This window comes from Cervus canadensis, chromosome 17, assembly GCF_019320065.1.
Source record: "Cervus canadensis isolate Bull #8, Minnesota chromosome 17, ASM1932006v1, whole genome shotgun sequence".
Lineage (NCBI taxonomy): Eukaryota > Metazoa > Chordata > Mammalia > Artiodactyla > Cervidae > Cervus > Cervus canadensis.
The window spans coordinates 4640447-4657138 of NC_057402.1; the positions used below are offsets into that span (position 1 = coordinate 4640447).

At 45.6% G+C, this 16692-nt stretch overlaps 1 protein-coding gene across 8 annotated transcripts in view; it reads left to right on the plus strand.

The window, feature by feature from the left end:
• Window positions 1-16692, plus strand: part of PPP2R5C (protein phosphatase 2 regulatory subunit B'gamma) — a 137239-nt gene that overhangs the window by 28937 nt on the left and 91610 nt on the right. Inside the window, exon 1 of one of the 8 annotated variants that reach the window (XM_043489264.1) lies at window positions 12547-12753. The exons of 5 other annotated variants lie outside the window; for them this stretch is intronic. In XM_043489264.1, the coding sequence (XP_043345199.1) occupies window positions 12660-12753 (94 nt within the window). In that variant the 5' untranslated portion in view covers window positions 12547-12659. Of the gene's footprint in view, window positions 1-12546; window positions 12754-16692 lie in introns of those variants that run through there. 2 more of the 8 variants (XM_043489266.1, XM_043489267.1) reach the window with 2 other exon arrangements.

Below are 16692 nucleotides of genomic sequence, written 5' to 3' on the forward strand. Positions count from 1 at the left end.
TACCAGTTTTCCCTCAAATGGTGGAAACGAAAAGTCTTTTTGCTTTTTCTTTCGTGAATACCATTATGTGTTTCCTTGATGTCAGTGTGTTTTAATCTACTAAAACCATATCCCTTCTTATGTGCAGGTGCATAGTCTTAACCATTGTCTGATATTTGGGAGAGCTGCTGTGTATTTTTTGGCGTGGTGTCCTTTTTGTCTCCTGGTTTCTGGCACAGTAAGATGTCCCCCGTCCCCCCAGACTTGGAATTAGCCATTTTTCAAAGAGCCATGATTCCTTTCAGTGGGGAATAATATTAGAGACCAAAATTAGGGCACTAGGGAGTATTCATTGCTACTGGCCTGCTGTTGCTTTTAGGCACTTTCGATGGAGGGAGCTAGAATACGGACATATATTCTAGAATATATATATGTGTATTTTAGCTGTGCTTTTATAACATTATGGTGTTTTCACATGTTTCTTGAATTTTCATAGTTGTATCTCTACCTTACACTGAAAATCTTGATTTCTAATATCATTCTATTGTTGTATCATACTAAAATTACTCACAACAGTAATGATGTTATTGCAAACAATAGGAACTTTGAATTGGTTCATTTCATTGCCAAAAAAAAAAAAAAAAAGCTGCTGATGTATTTGTTGTGATTCCATTAAATTTAAAAATGTCTAGAGAGGATTGGCATCTTGAGGATGTTTGAATCCCCTCATCTGAGAGTGTAGTATCTTTCTGTTCGTTTAAGGCCACTGTCATTCCCTTGAGGGGTGTCTTTAAGTTTCCCTCCTGTAGGGTTTTGCACATTTCTTAGTGCGTGCCCAGATAGTCCATTGTTGCTGCTATTGTAAGTGGGGTCCCCTTTTCCGATGGCTCCCAAACAGCTGGTAACTGTTTCTGTGGAGGCTGGTGACCTCTGTACCTTTTTGCTTTCACATCCTGCTTCCTTACTGAATTGTCTTATTGTTTGCAGGAGTTTTTCAGCTGACTCTTTTTGATGTCCCAGCTATTCATTAGAGCTGCATGTAAAAGTAATCTCACCTCTATGTTTCCAGTTCTTATACTGCTAGTGTCTTTCTCCTGAGTTGACCAAAAAGTCCAGTAAGATGTTAATGTGTTGGTGGTGTGAGCAAGCATATTTGTCTTGTTCCTGACTTTAATGGAAATAGAAGCATTTATTAATTATACTGTTTATATTCCCCTGGTTTTCAGCTGTTGTAAACCGTGCTTTAATGTAAATCTTTTGTCGTTCACACCTTTGAACCTCTCCTTGAGCTGAAATCAAGGAGCGGAAGTACTGATCAAAGGCCACTCGTCTTCAAGAACCCTGTACAGATACTTCCAAGAGGCGGTCCCACGAACTCGTCCTCCAGAGTGTAGGAGGCCGTCCCACTGCACCTTTCTAATACCCCGGCCATTTATATGCTGAAGTCATTTGTTAAGTGGAAAATAGTATTTCCTATCTTTGTTTTTTGTAACAGTGAGGCTGAATATAGCCTTCAGGTCTTGTTCATTCAAAGATTTCTCTGAATTAGTCCTTTTTTTTAATGTTTTTGGTCTGGAAGGTCAAAGTGTTAAATGAAGAGACCGAATTTTTTAGGTGACTAATAAATCATGGATTTTGTTTCCTGGGGCCATTCTCCTTGCTTTAGAAAAAACAGACCTCTGGAGAAATCAACGATATAACGAAACTCCAGTACTCTTGCCTGGAAAATTCCATGGATGGAGGAGCCTCGTAGGCTACAGTCCATGGGGTCACAAAGAGTTGGACATGACTGAACAAAACAATTAGGGCTTAATAACGATTCATCGGAGACCATGGGACAGAAATTTAGAACCGCTAAGTGTTAGGCCTTTTGGGGAAGAAGTTGTCAGATTGTTGGGAGAACTTATCTAAGATTTTAGAAATTGACTTTGGAATAGCAGTTACAAATGAGTCTTGCCCCCATTTTGTGAAAATGCAGTGCTGAAGCCTAAATTCAAAGCGGTGTATTTTTCATGCAGGTGAGCGTCTTGCCGCACAAGTGACCATTTTTACTGCCGAAAAATGAATTAGCATCTATTTAGAGGCGTTTTCGTGCTTCCCAGGTGGCACCGTTGGTAAAGAATCCACCTGCCATTGTAGGAGATGTAAGATGCGAGTTCAGTCCCTGGGTCAGGAAGACCCCCTGGTGTAGGAAATGGCAGCCCACTCCAGTATTCTTGCCTGGAAATTTCCTTGGTGAGAGGAGCCTGGTGGGCTGCAGTTCTTGGGGTCACAAAGAGTTGGACACGACTAAGAACACATACCCTCCTTGCTCATTAGTTGAAGAATAAAAATGGAGTGAGAAGCTACCAGAGTCCTTTTTCTGGTAGTCTCTTAATTCTCCTGGGTTCAGACACTCAGCTTTCATCTGTCTTGTTTCTGCTACTTGTTCGGTGCTGTGTCTTCTCCCGATGCCCCCAGTAAGGGGAGGAAACAGCTCGGCGAGCCAGGCGCCAGCTCACAGCAAATGTTTGCTGACCGCCTGGGCTGTCGGAGCGCGGGGAGGCGGTCAGGACAGTGACGATGAGCAGAGGTGGTCCCGGCTCTCAGGGAGGCCACAGACCCAGACGCGGCGTCTGCAGCCCCCTCCCGCTCCGGCCTGCACCCGTCTGTCGCAGAGGCGCCCCGGGCCCATCTCCCGTCAGCCTGAGCCTAGCCCCGAGCGCGGCCTGGCCCCCGGGGCGCCCTCCTGCCCGCTCTCCTCCAGCCACGGGTGTGGCTCTTACCCCAGGGTCGCTCTCAGCCTCTGTCTGTCATCCTCGGTGAGCCCCTTCTCAGCAGAACTCAGGGAACTGGTGGCAACTGGCTGCGGTAATCCCGCATTTAGTGTTTACGCTGGCCTTCTGCAGACCTCACCTGGATTTCTCGCAGCATCTTTCACACACGCACACGCACACACACACACACACGTTCTTTGCGTGTTCTTACCCCCTGCCCGGGCCCTCCAGGCCTGGGTTTCCCTGTGCTCTGCCTTCTCCAGGGGCAGCCCCGTGCCCTACTGGCTCTGTCTCCCCCCGTGTTTCCTGTCTCTCCCCATGTTGCCTTATCTTTTAAATTGTGGTGAAACATACACAGCATGACATTTTATCATTTAACCATCCATAAGTGTCCAGTTCAGTGGCATCCATGCAGTGTGCCCATCGCCACCATCTCTTCCTCCCCCAACGACTCTGGGCCTGTTACTGCCTCTCCCTACCCACTCTAGTGTTCTGGCCTGGAGAATTCCATGGACTTTATGGTCCATGGTGTGGCAAAGAGTCGGACACGACTGAACAACTTTCACTTTCCCCGCCCCCAGCCCCTGCCTGCAGGCTAAGTCGCTCAGTCGTATCCGACTCTTTGTGACCCCATGGACTGCAGCCCTCCATGGTCCTCTGTCCACGGGATTCTCCAGGCCAGAATACTGGAGTGGGTTGCCGTGCTCTCCTCCAGGGGATCTTCCCGACCCCGGGATCGAACTCACATCTCTTGTAACTCCTGCACTGGCAGGCAGGTTCTTTACCACTAGCGCCGCCTGGGAAGCCTCTGGCACTGGTACCCACCATTCTCCTTTCTGTCTCTGTGATTTTGACTCTTCTAGGGACCTCATATGAGTGGACTCATACAGAATTTTATTCCTGAATTTTGAGGCTGAATAACATTCCATTGTGTGGATTGTTGTTGTTCAGTCACTAAGTCGTGTCTGACTCTTTGCAACCCCTGGAATGCAGCATGCCAGGTTCCCCTGTCCTTCACCATCTCCTGGAGCTTGCTGAGACTCGTGTCCATTGAGTTGGGGATGTCCATTTTGTGGATGGAGCACCGTTTATCTGTTCATCACGATGGACCCTTGGGTTGCAGAACATGCCACACACTGCCCTGTCTGACGTGTCGGCTGAAGGCAGGGGCAGTTTGCGTGTCTGTTCTGTGCCCAGTCTAGTATCTGCCATGGATCCCTGAGACACAGGTTTCTGAAGGAGTGAAAAGCACCCTGGGCCCGGGGGCCTCCCCGCATCCTGCAGTTTTCTGGGAACCGTTGTGGGGCTGGACCCCCTCCGGGGCTCAGCGCTCCCTGCACCTCGGACTATTCCTCGTGAAATACGGTTTCCTGCTAACAGTTGACCTGAACGCGCTTGGCTTGTCACCTCGGCTCTGGGTACCGCGCGTGGATTTCCTATCTTCTCAGAACACGGAAGGGGTGTGACGACTTCTTTGGCTTTAAAGGTTTTCCAGCCCCGCTGCGGGGACAGCACAAAGAAGCAGAGGTCTCCAGCCGCGCCCTCCGGGCAGATTCTTTGCTTCTTCCGCCCCACGCTCCCCCGCTGGCCTTTTCTGAGATAAGCTTGTCCACCCTTTAAACCACTTGCAGGACTCACTCAGATCAACAGGGCAGCTAGCAAGCGTCCCTTTGACCTTGCTGTTGGCAAGCAGAAGTGCCCTGGCAACCTTTGAACACAGCTGAATGCTAGGTATCTTTGATCTGCCTAAGGAAAAAGGCTATTTTAAACTGTAAGCGAAGCCAAATTTTTTTGGGTTAGATTTCCTACCCAACAAAACATACATCACCCATGCTCATGTCGTTTCCAGTTAAGCGTCGGCTCAGAGGACAGTCCTCCTTTAATAAAAGAAACTGTAAAGCTTCTTCGCTAAAATATGAGCGTACTTAATTTGCCTATAAAATTTGCCTGGGGAGATGAAAATTAAAACCTTTGGCTGAATTTAGAAATGAAAACATGAACATTTTAGTCAGGAATGCTACCCCCAAATGGGATGTAACTACAGACAGTTCTTTTGTAAATTAAGACCCACGTAAAGTGATGGAGGAAACCGAGAATGAAGAGGAAATCCTATTCAAACCTCCCGTGTCTGTGCAGTACAGATGCCCGCGTTTGCCTCCATGCAGGACAGATGCACTGAGAGCTATAGTCTGTCTGCCCACTTGGCAGTTCTGCAAGGAGCTCTGCACGGAGCCCAGAAAGGTGCCTTTCTTCAAAGTCAGCTCAAGCCCTCCACAGGGCAGGGAAAGCGTCCAGAAGCCAGGCTGGAGGGCACCGTGGGGGGCATGGGGGCTGGGCCCCGACAGGGTGTTGGGGGCCGCTGGGCAAGGGCTCTGCACTCAGTGGGGGAACCTGTCCTTCTCCAGGTGGTCAGGGGTGTACCCCTCTTAGCTCTGCACTCCGGGGACAAGCTGGGAAGACTGGTGCGGGAGTTTGGCAGGATCAGAATGGGGCGTCACAGCTTGACTCGGGCCTCCGTGCAGTGAGTGTGATGGGGTGCTTGCTGTGTGCTAGGGGCGGTCCTGGGGCTGCCGGAAGACAGCCAGTGGCCCAGGATGGGGAGAGGAAGGCTTCCCGGAGGGGGCTAGTCCAGACAGGGATCCCATCGGCGCCTCTGCCCTCACACTGAGCCCCAGGGCCGAGACCCTGCTTCTTCAAGCGCATCGGTGCCCACTGCCCCTTCCCCGGGATGGCTGAGCACGTGTGGCAGATCCCGCCTCAGGGGCGGCTTCATCCTCCTCGGCGACCGCCCCCCCCCATCGGTGGCATCGGCGCCTCCACACAGCCAGGGAGGTGGGGGGATCACAGACGCACCCCCCCCCCGACAGGTGAGGCAAGAAGGACCAGCCTGGGGTTATGGAGGGTGAGGGCGGCCTCTCCCCGGGCACAGGCGCTGGCTGAGTCCCTGTTTCATCGAGAGGAGAGGGCGCTGGAGGCTGCCTGGACTCGGAAGCCTAGGTGAGCCTGTGGGTTCGGTGCAGAGTGCAGTCAGAATTTAAGTAGCCTGTGACGGGTTCCCTGAGACGAGCAGCCAGCATCCTCGTGTTTGTGGTTCAGTTTGTCCCGCCTGCTTTAGGCCACTCTTCGTTTGTGTGTGTCTTACATACTTGATCTCGTTTATGCAGCACAGTAAATCTGCATCGTATTTCCTAGGTTCCCACCACGGCCCTTCTCTGTCCTAGCCTGTGCCTGAGGGACCAGCGTTCACTAAGAGAGTCCTCCTGCTCTCAGTTCATCTGTGTGTCCTGGGACTTTCCTGGGGGCCCAGTGGTTATGACTCTGTGCATCCAGCGCGGGGGGTGCAGGTTCAATTCCCGGTTGGGGAACTAATATTCCACATGGACCGTGGCACAGCCAAAACGTAAATGAGATGACAATAAGAGTGATCAGCTAATTTTTAAAAAGCTTAAAAAAAACCTCGATATGTCTTTCTTTTTAGCTGTTAGTTTTAATGAAAATATTGTGTGCTTATTTTAGCAATACTGAACAATGTAGAGACGTTTCAGAAAGAAGAACGACACATAGCCATAACACTCCACGGTGATTACCGTTGATATTTTGAAAATGTTTCTTTTTATGTTCATACTATTTCTGAAAAATTATATAGTGCTTTGCTCACTTATTTTTACTTTACAAATTCATAAGTACTTTTGGTAAATGTGTAAAAACATTTCACTGTGTGGGATAATCCCTTTGATGTTAAGGTAGTTTCTGGTATTTTAGAATCATAAATAAAAAATGTGATGCTCTCAAAATTAAAAAAATACTTTGAATTAACATAGGAGGTGAAAGACTTGTATGCTGAAAGCCATTAAAGAAGACCCCAGTAAATGGAAAAGATGTGTGTTCGTGAATTAGAAGATTGAGTATTGTTAAAACCTCAGTACTGCTCAAAAGATCCACAGATCCATTGCAGCCTCGATCAAAATCCTAACAGTGTTTTTTCCCAGACATAGAAAAAAATCCATTCTAAAATTCACATGGAATCTCCAAGGACCCTGGATAACCACAGCAATGTTGACAAAGAAGAACAAAATTGGAGGTCTTACATTTCCTGATTTCAAAGCTTAGGGCAAAGTTACAGTAGTCAAACCAGTTCGGTGCTGACCGCTTTGGTGGTCCAGTGGTTAGCGCTCTGTGTTCCCAGTGCAGGGGGTCCGGGTTCAATCCCTGGCCAGGGAGCTAGATCCCACATTCCACAGCTAAGAGGTCACGTGCTGCAGTTAAGACCCGGCACAACCAAATAAACAAATATTAAAAAAAAAAATAAGACATATACACCCAGAGTATAAGAGATCAAGAAATAAACTGTCACAGGTATCGTCACCTGGTTTTCTAGGCTCCCACCACTCTGGGAAAAGGACAGTCTTTTCAACAGTGGTGCTGGAAAAAAATGGATATCCACATGCAAAAGAATGAAACTGGACCCTTATTTTATACCAAGTGTAAAAATATAACAGAGTGGATCAAAGACCTAATATTGCCTTAAAGGAAAACATAGAGGAAAAGTTTCATGACATTAGACTTACCAATGATCTCTCAGATATAACACAAAAGCACAGGCAAGGAAAGCAAAAGTAGATAAATTGGACTGCATCAGAATTTAAAACTGTGCAGCGAAAGACACAATCAGCAAAATGAAAAGGCAACCCATGAAATGGGAAGAAGTATTTGAAAGTCATCTATATGATAAGGGATTAATATCCAAAACTTATAAAGAACTCCTGCAACTCAACAATGAGAAAACAACCCAATGTAAAAATGCGCAAAGAACTTGAGTAGACATTTCTCCAGAGGAGACACAGAAATAGCCAATAAGCACATGAAAACATAATTACTATCTCTCATCATTAGGAAAACACACATTGAAACCAGTGAGATACCACTTAACACCCACTAGGATGGCTGCTGTCAGAAAACCAGAGAATAGCCAGTGTTGGTAAGGATGTGGAGAAACTGGAACCCGTGTGCAGTGCTGGTGGGAATGTAAAATGACCCTGCCACTTTGGCCCCCTGATGTCAGCAGAGCTGACTCACTGGAAAAGACCCTGATGCTGGGAAAGATTGAGGGCAGGAAGAGAAGGGGGCGACAGAGGATGAGATGGTTGGAGGGCATCACCGACTCAACAGACATGAGTTTGAGCAAGCTCCAGGAGATGGTGAATGATAGGGAAGCCTGGCTGCTACGGTCCATGGGGTCGCAAAAAGTCGGGCCTGACTGAGCAACAACAGCAATGTGGAAGACCAGCATGGCAGTTCCTCAAAAAATGAAAAACAGAATTACCGTATTTTTCGCTTTGGGGAATATACCCAAAAGAGTTGAAAGCAGAGACTTAGATATTTGTATATCCATATTATAGCAGCGTTATTCACAACAGCCAAAATGCACACGTGGCCTGTGCCTATCAAGGGATCAATAGAACAAAATGTGGTATATCCCTGCAATAGAGTATTATCCATTCTTAAAAAGTGGAGAAATTCTGGCACATGATGCAACACAGCAGAACCTTACATACACTGAGTGAAATAATCCAGTCACCAAAGGACAAAAGCTGCATGATCCCACTTACATTAAATATCAGGTAGCCAGAGTCGTCATAGTCACAGGGACCGAACGTGCAGGGGCCGAGGGGAGGGGGCTGGGGTTGGATGTGCTCAGTAGGGACAGAGCTCCTGTCCTGCAAGATGAACGGAGTTCTGGGGGTGGATGGTGGTGATGGCCGCACAAGGCTAGGAATGTACTTATGCCACGTAGAGTGTTACTCTTTGAAATGGTAAAGACAGTAAATTTCACGTTATGTGTGTGTGCATGCTGCTGCTTCAGTCGGGTCCCACTCTTTGCGACCCTAAGGACTGTAGCCAGCCAGGCTTCTCTAGCCCGCCAGGCTTCTCTGTCCATGGGATTCTCCGGGGGAGAGGACTGGGGTGGGTTGCTGTGCCCTCCTCCAGGGGATCTTCCCAGCCCAAGATCAAACCCGTATCTCATTACATCTCTCGTATTGCAGGTATGTTCTTTACCACTCGCACCACCTGAGATGTACTTTAGCACAAATTTTTAAATAACTATTTTTTTAAAACGTGATGCTCACTCATGGCTACTACATTTCTGGAATAGACTCCCAGAAGTTAAATTACTTAAAGAATCTTTACATATTGCCAAATTTTATTGCCAATCCTTATTTTCCAAAAGGATCAGAACAATTTATAGATTTGTTGTCAAGGTTACAACATGCCTTTACCAGTATTAATTATAATTTTTTAAATTATGGCTGATTTGACAGATGAATACTTTTTTTCATACAAAGACGAGATGGTTAGATGGCATCACCAATTCAATGGACATGAGTCCGAGCAAGCTCTGGGAGATGGTGAAGGACAGGGAAGCCGGGCGTGCTGCAGTCCATGGGCTCCCCAGGAGTTGGACACAACTGAGCAACTGAACGGCAACAGTTGATAACAGTTATAGTTCTTTTGCAAACTGAATCATTTGAACGCTGAGGTCTTAGTTTTTTTCTGATTATTGTTGTCGTTCAGTCGCTGAGTCATGTCCGACTCTTTGGGACCCCATGGAGTGCAGTGCCCCAGGCCTCTCTGTCCCTCACTGTCTCCCCGAGTTTGCCCAATTTTTTCGAGTAAATTACAGTATATTATTAACTTATTGTAATTATAGCATTTATATTTCCTTTTGGAGGGAACATGTAGAAATTTTGTAAATATTTTAATGTGAGGAATATCCCCTAAGCATTGTCCACTGTTTTTTAATTATCCTTTTCTAGCTTGAGAATTGATAGTCACTTCCCTTTTCTTCTCAACGCTGTGGGGATTTGAGGGCGGGGCTGATTTGATTTTTTTTTTAATTTAACTGCGTTTTTTTTTTAAATTTGACCCATCTATTTTATTTTGGTGTGAGGTGAAGACTTAGATTTTTGCCCACATGTAACCGTTAGTTATCTGGGTAGTCGTCACCTTTCCATGGGTCTGAGCTTCCTTCTTTATGCAGATGATGCACTCATATAAATAATTACACTCACTGTGTCAGGGGCTTTTGCTTTCTGTCCCAAGACCTGTCTCTTCCGTCCACATCACACTGTCCTAAGTTCATAAACTTTATAGTTGGCAGGACCTGCTTTTCTCATAAGTGGTATTCTCATTCTTCTTGCTTTTTATTTTTCCAAGTGAACTTTAGAATTACCCAGAAAAATAAGAAGCCTCCTCTGAATTTTGAATGGAATTGCTTTAAAACTATAAGTCAATTTGGGGAAATGCTAACATCAGCTTATTTATCATATGTGTGCTTCCAGTCCAGAAATATACCTTATCTTTAAGGTATGTTCTTTTTTTGTCTTTCTCCATATTATTTGTTTGTTTGCTTATTTATATTTTAGACTCTTATTTCATCAGTGATTTTCAGATCACAGACTTCAAGTTCTTTAAAGTGCTACTTGATATGTATGCATAAGGCTTCAAAAGAGCATGGGGGGAAATCACTAATAAAGTTGAGATCTTTTGATCCAAGATCATTAGGAAAAATACATCAAGAAGTGTCTTCCCTTTTACTTTGACTTTAATCTGTATATTTTATATAAAGATTCTAGGAGCCTTTCCCTGTTACTTCTGCAGTTCCACTCATCAGCACAGTCTTAGGACAGGCACATTTCCCCCCTCTCTTCTCATGTGAAATATTAAACTGGTTGAGAACAAATAACTCTCCGTCTCTTTAGGGTACAGATCTGCATTAAGCATCTGCTTTCAGACCCCTCGGGAAGCCCCCTGCAAGCCTCGATCCTGGCTGCACTTGAGTCTGAGTTCATCTGAGTGCGAGGTGATAGTGAGTCCTCAGAGAGCCATCCTCGCGGCATCTGATGGACTGAGAGGGTCAGCAGCCAGGATCTAAATTCATGGTACGTGCCTCGGGGCACAGGCTGTTCAGAGAGCAGAGGAGCCAGCAGGTGGGCAGCAGGTGGGCTCAGGTGGGGAGAGCCCTCTCACATGACACCCACTCCCCGTTGCTTGTTGTAAGTGAATTCATGGCCCAGCTTTGGGATCCAGCAGCGTCTTTCAGCTCTTTGGACGAGGGGCCAGGGTAGGATTTGGTGTGCTTTTATTTGAGTATTTTTTAACGGCTATTGATCCACACAGTTCATTGGAAGGACTGATGTTGAAAGCTGAAACTCCAATACTTTGGCCACCTGATGCGAAGAACTGACTCATTGGAAAAGACCCTGATGCTGGGAGGGATTGGGGGCAGGAGGAGAAGGGGATGATAGAGGATGAGATGGTTGGATGGCATCACCGACTCAATGGACATGGGTTTGGGTGGACTCCGGGAGTCGGTGATGGACAGGGAGGCCTGGCGTGCTGCAGTTCATGGGGTCGCAAAGAGTCGGACATGACTGAGCAACTGAACTGAACTGAACTGATTGATCCGCACAGTAAAAAACTCCCTTCTTTCTTAGTGTGGGGGCAGCTAATAAGCACCCCTGAACGATTGTAGTTCATTTGCTGGTTGAAATGGGGTGCATGCCAGCCCGCAGGTATGGCTGCAGACCCTAGCCCATTTCTCACTGTTGTGACTCACGTTTAGAAACCCAAAGAGCTTTCTGGTTCTTGTTCACAAACTGGGAAAAGTGGGGATGGTGGGAGTTGTGTGAGAACTTATAAAGCAAGAAGATGTGGTTTGGACAGACTTAGTTGTGTGTGTGTGTGGAGTGAGGAATTTTTTTGGACAGACTTAGTTTTGTGTGTGTGTGTGTGGAGTGAGGCATTTTTTTCAGTTCTGCCTGGCACAGAGACTTTTCTCATAGCATATTCACTTTCATTTGGAGCTAGTGATAACCTTCTTATTGTAGAGAATCGTCTCGCCAACACACACATACACCCCTCCCTAGGATACTCTGATTCAGAAGTGATGTCTTTTCTTGGTGCAGCTTTTTACATTAACCTCTTTTGAAGATAGGAGACTAAGATCTGAATAACAGCTTTTAATACTAGCCCCATAAAAATAAGGGCAATATCTTTTTTAATTAAAAAACTTTAAACAAAATTTGAGAAATAAAGTGGTATGTTGACCCTTTTAAGGTATAAACACTTGCATTTTATTTTATGACTTTAATTTTCACAGCCAGGTGGTATAAATACCTTTAATTTATAGCACTTTCTAGCTATTGCATTTAAAACTTTCACTTTCCATGTAATTTTTTAACTGAATTTTTCCAATAAAAAAAATTAGACCCTGAGGGAAAAAAGACACTGTTTGAGGATTATTAGTTCATAACTCAGTAGTAGGAAAGGTTGATAAAACAAGAGTCCAAACTAATGAATTGGGATTGTGTAATGTTTAAATAGCCATTTGCATTAAAAAAAAATTAGGTTGCCCAAATGCTAAATATGATACAGATATTAAAGTAATTAGAAAACAGGAGGTGGCCAGGTGGGTGTAAGGTGCCAGTGAATTTGGGGTACCAGACAGAGAAATGCGAAAATTTAAAGTTCACGTAGACATACATGCATACTTTTTTTTTTTGGTGGCTCTCTCCAAATCATTTGTTTATAGTCTGGCTGGACTTGTGGCCTCAGTCCTGCCCCTTGAGAGATGGGATCTTTGCCTAAAAGTTATTGAGAAATGAAGACTGAGAAAGCCAAAAAATGTCCAGGCTTTTCACACACACTGACAGCCAAACAGAACGCTCTTTCCATTTGCAGCTTTTTTAGTGTCATTTTAAGTTGCAGCTTCTGGCCAATCAGCAAGCCCCGTGCCTGCTGACATCACGAAGCAGCCAGTTCCCTCCAGCTGCAGAGAGCTTCAGTTTGTCTTTTTTTTTTAAACTAAAATGGAGGCTGGTTTCTTGCCTTAAGGAGTACATTGCCTTTCCCGCTGAAGTCTAGATGTTGACATGTAATAAAGCGGGCAGCAGGATGGTGGTGGATGCGGCCAACTCCAATGGGCCTTTCCAGCCCGTGGCCCTTCTCCATATTCGAGGTAAGTTATTGTGTGTTTCACTGAAACGGAACCTTCTGTGGTTAGTTAATAAATGGCCATTGTGCTTCAGATAAGAAAAGCAGGAAGTCCTTTCTAGCAGAATTCACCCCGTTTTGCGGCAGACCTAACCGGAGAAGGCTGGGTGTGTCACTGCAGTTTGGCATTTTACGAACTACTTACAGAATTTGAGTCTTGAGAGAGGCCTTGCATGCATAGTTCAAAGCTGGTTTTTCTGCTTTCTGCTCGTTCTCCCATCCCCCTTTCAGAGCCGTGCTGATGTCAAAGGATGTGAAGTCACTGCCCGGGGAAGGCATTGGGTGGGGGTAGGAAGGAGAGGCGGGCGGCACGCCTGGCCAAGTTGTCCGTGCGCAGAGTTTCTGTTACAAATGTGTTGCTTAATTAACACCCCAAAGGTTTCACCGGGGACACATCCCTGAATTAAAGATGAATTGCAGTCAGAAAACATGCAGGAATGACCAGAAAAGAACTTCCTTTTTTAAAAGGATCGTTTTCGTTCTTGCCATGGAGCCTAAAAGAGAAATACACTTGTGCTTTGAAATACTTAAATCCATTGTGGGTCATAATTTCTGAGCTGTTAGCCTTTTTGTGGGATAGTAGGAGACACTTTGCACTTAATTAGGCTCTATATTGACATTTGCCTTAAAATTTTAAGTGGCGGCAAGTTTTCAATGTGTGTATAGATCACTTTCAATAATTACAGTTTGCCAGTTGTAATTTATACAAAATTTGAATTCAGAATCTAGCTTAAAATTTATACAGAATTTAGCTTAAACACACAATTACCACGGTGATTAATAGTTATATTAAAACATGGGTATCAGGATAATCATATACTTTTTCTTAAACATTTTAAAATGTGTCTTATACAAATTTTTTGTTCTTAATTGGGTGAAATAGAAAATGATAGTTAAGCAAGCTTCATCAAATCACTTTAAAATGTATATAAATATCACAGCTCTGTCCTAACAGAACAGTTTTAACTGTCAGGACCCGTGCTAAGGAAGGGTGGGGGAAAGATCTCCAGGTGACTAATGGTCTGTATGACTAAAATGCCAGGCAAGATTTTTCAGATCCTAGGGTGTACCCAGGGAAGGAAGATAAAACTACATGAATGCCCAGTCTGTTGGAATAAGATAGAGTTGCCTTTTCTCTCCAAACCCTCTGTAATGAAGCTGGTGGCAATTAACATCCACAGTGACCAACCTGTAGGTCACTTTGTTCTGCAGTGCAACCAGGAAAGAGCAGATGTCGACCACAGCACTCAGCTGTTGTAGCTGCAGGAGCCAAACGGGCTGAAACAAAATGATTGTGTTTCCATTTAAGTTCTTAAACAGGGACTGATTGAGTTAGCAATAGGAAAATTTTACTGCACATGAAATGTTTATTTTTAAACTTTTAAGGTATCTTCTAATAAATAACACGTTTTTTTTTTTTTAGTTTGAGTTTAATGTACATCTTTTTTTTTTGAGCTATGCATTTATTACAAACTGAAATATTTGATTTTATATCTTATACCACATTGTTTTTGTTTGTTTTTAATTTTAAGACTTTACTCTGACCAATCTGGGTTTTTTGGCTTGTTTTTTTTTTTTGCTGTTGGTTGAATTGCTGGTTGTTCTCTAATTGTGAGGGGAAAAGTAGTGAAGTGTACTAACCTACAAGAGACTTGAGTTTTTAACAAGGAATAACCGGTAGTAAAACTTAACTTCTGGTTCAAACAGTGAACTAGTTGAAACTTGAAAAACGCTTGATTTACTCATAAGGACTTTTGAGAGCAAGCATATTCATGAGTGGTTTAGCAAAATTTGTTTTTACTTTATTGGCTTTTAGAGTCTTGATCAATTTCACCTCCACTTAGCATCTCCTCTGCGTGTCCACTGCTGAGGGTCCTTCCCCAGAGGCCTCGATGGTTTAGTGGAGGGACCCACACAGGGGCCCCGGGGCAGGAGGCGCACAGGAGCTGAGTCTGGGCAGGTGTGGGAAAGCGAGCGAGCAGGGGGCCTGTTGCCTCCTGGGGCCGGGAGGGGGCCCGGCAGCCCTGGGGCTCACCTCCGACTCCACGCCCCCATGCATTTAGAGAAGAGGGGTCGTCCCCACAGAGGGAAAAGAACAGCCCGTGACACACAGCCTGTAAGTGGTAGGGCCAGAATCCCAACCGAGGCAGTTGTTTTGTATGGAATTTTTCTTTAATTCATTTTAAAATAGAAAGTTTAGCTGTTTGTAGAACCTTTTGCCACAGGATTGTAGAAATAGCAGTTTTTTCCCCCAGCGTCTTATCAATATCCATCTGTTTCACTGGCCTCTGATGGATGACAGTTTTGGGGCCTAGGATTCATTTCTTCATTCATTTTGCAAATACTTGAGTCCCTATCACCTTGTGCCAAGCAGGTTCCTAATTCAGAGTATGAAGCAAGCGCCATGGCCCAGCTTTCAGAGCTTACGGTCCATAAACAATGCAGTTCCTGGAATGGTTAGTAACCCCAGTTGGCTTGACACTCATCTCCTATTACGTAGCCTAGAGTTTGTGGTTAATATAGTGAATTAGCATGTCCTAAGAAGTGTGACAGGAACGTGTTGTTGAAACTTAGCCTAAACTTTTCTGTCTGGAGAAGGAGAGGTGTCACCTGGAACTTGGTGGCTGTAAATTTAGCTTGATGACTTAAATCCTGTCCTCCCAGGGCCGACCAGGAGAACCGTCTGTGGTGGCGGGAATGTCCTCTGTGCTGTCCACTGCAGCGGCCCTCGGTCACAGGTGACTGCTGAGCCCTCAGAATGTGGCTAGTACAACTGAGAAGCGGAGTGGTTAATTTTATTTTGTTTTGGCTATTTGACATTTAAACAGACACATGTCTAGTGGCTATTGTATTGGACAGCACAGTTCTAGACTGCGATCGACAGACTCTTTCAGGAAAAGCTGGAGAGTCAATGTTTTTGGCCGTGAAAGCAGCCACAGATAGGAATGACCATGTTCCAATAAAGCTTTATTTACAAAAACAGGGGGCTGGCCAGATTTGGCCCCTGGGACATAGTTTGCCTCCCCCAGCCCCCAACCCCGCCACCAGTCAAGACTATTCCTTGAATTTTAATTGCCGGTTAAGCACAGTAAGGTGTCTGTCACTTCCAGAGCCAGGTTTAAGGCAAGAATAGTCGTGCCAGGAAAGCTGCTGATGGTCAGAGAGGAAGACCTGCTCTCCATCTGGGTCCAGCTGGCTTTTATTCCAGCCTCAGGAAAGCCATTGCGTGCTCTGATCTGGGGGTTGGTCAGCGAGTCCAGTCTCTGAAAGATTGATGGGTCGCCAAGGCCTGGAGGAGGGCTGGGGAGCGAATTGTTCTTTTTGTGTAGACCCCTTTTTCTTGGGGAACGGAAGTCTGATTGTCGGAAGAGTTTGTCTTCTCACAAGTATTCCTGAGTCACCAATTCAAGGAAAGGTGTTTACCTTTCCGATAGAAACTTGGAGGAGAATGATCCGGGGCAGTGTGGAGGTCAAGGCCCAGGGCGTCCTTTCTGCCTCAGCCCACCTGATGACTTAGCCCGTGCCGCCGAGCCCCGCTCTGCACACGGGCTCGCAGGCGTGGGCCGCTCCTTCGTGACTGAAGTCTGGAAACGTCGTGAGGGCGGCTGCCCCGCACTGTCCTCATCCCCCAGGATTAGCAAGGAAATCGGGTCACTGACTACCGAAAATGAAGGAAGGAAGGAAGTAAAGTCGCTCAGTCATGTCCGACTCTTTGCGACTCCATGGACTGTAGCCTACCAGGCTCCTCAGTCCATGGGATTTTCCAGGCAAGGGTACTGGAGTGGGTTGCCATTTTCTTCACCGAAAATGAAAGCCCCCCTCAAAAGACCACACCAGCCACTCTCTCTCCAGAGAGAGAGAACCAGACCCACGGTGTTTACTGCGCAGCTGTCCCTCTCTGTGA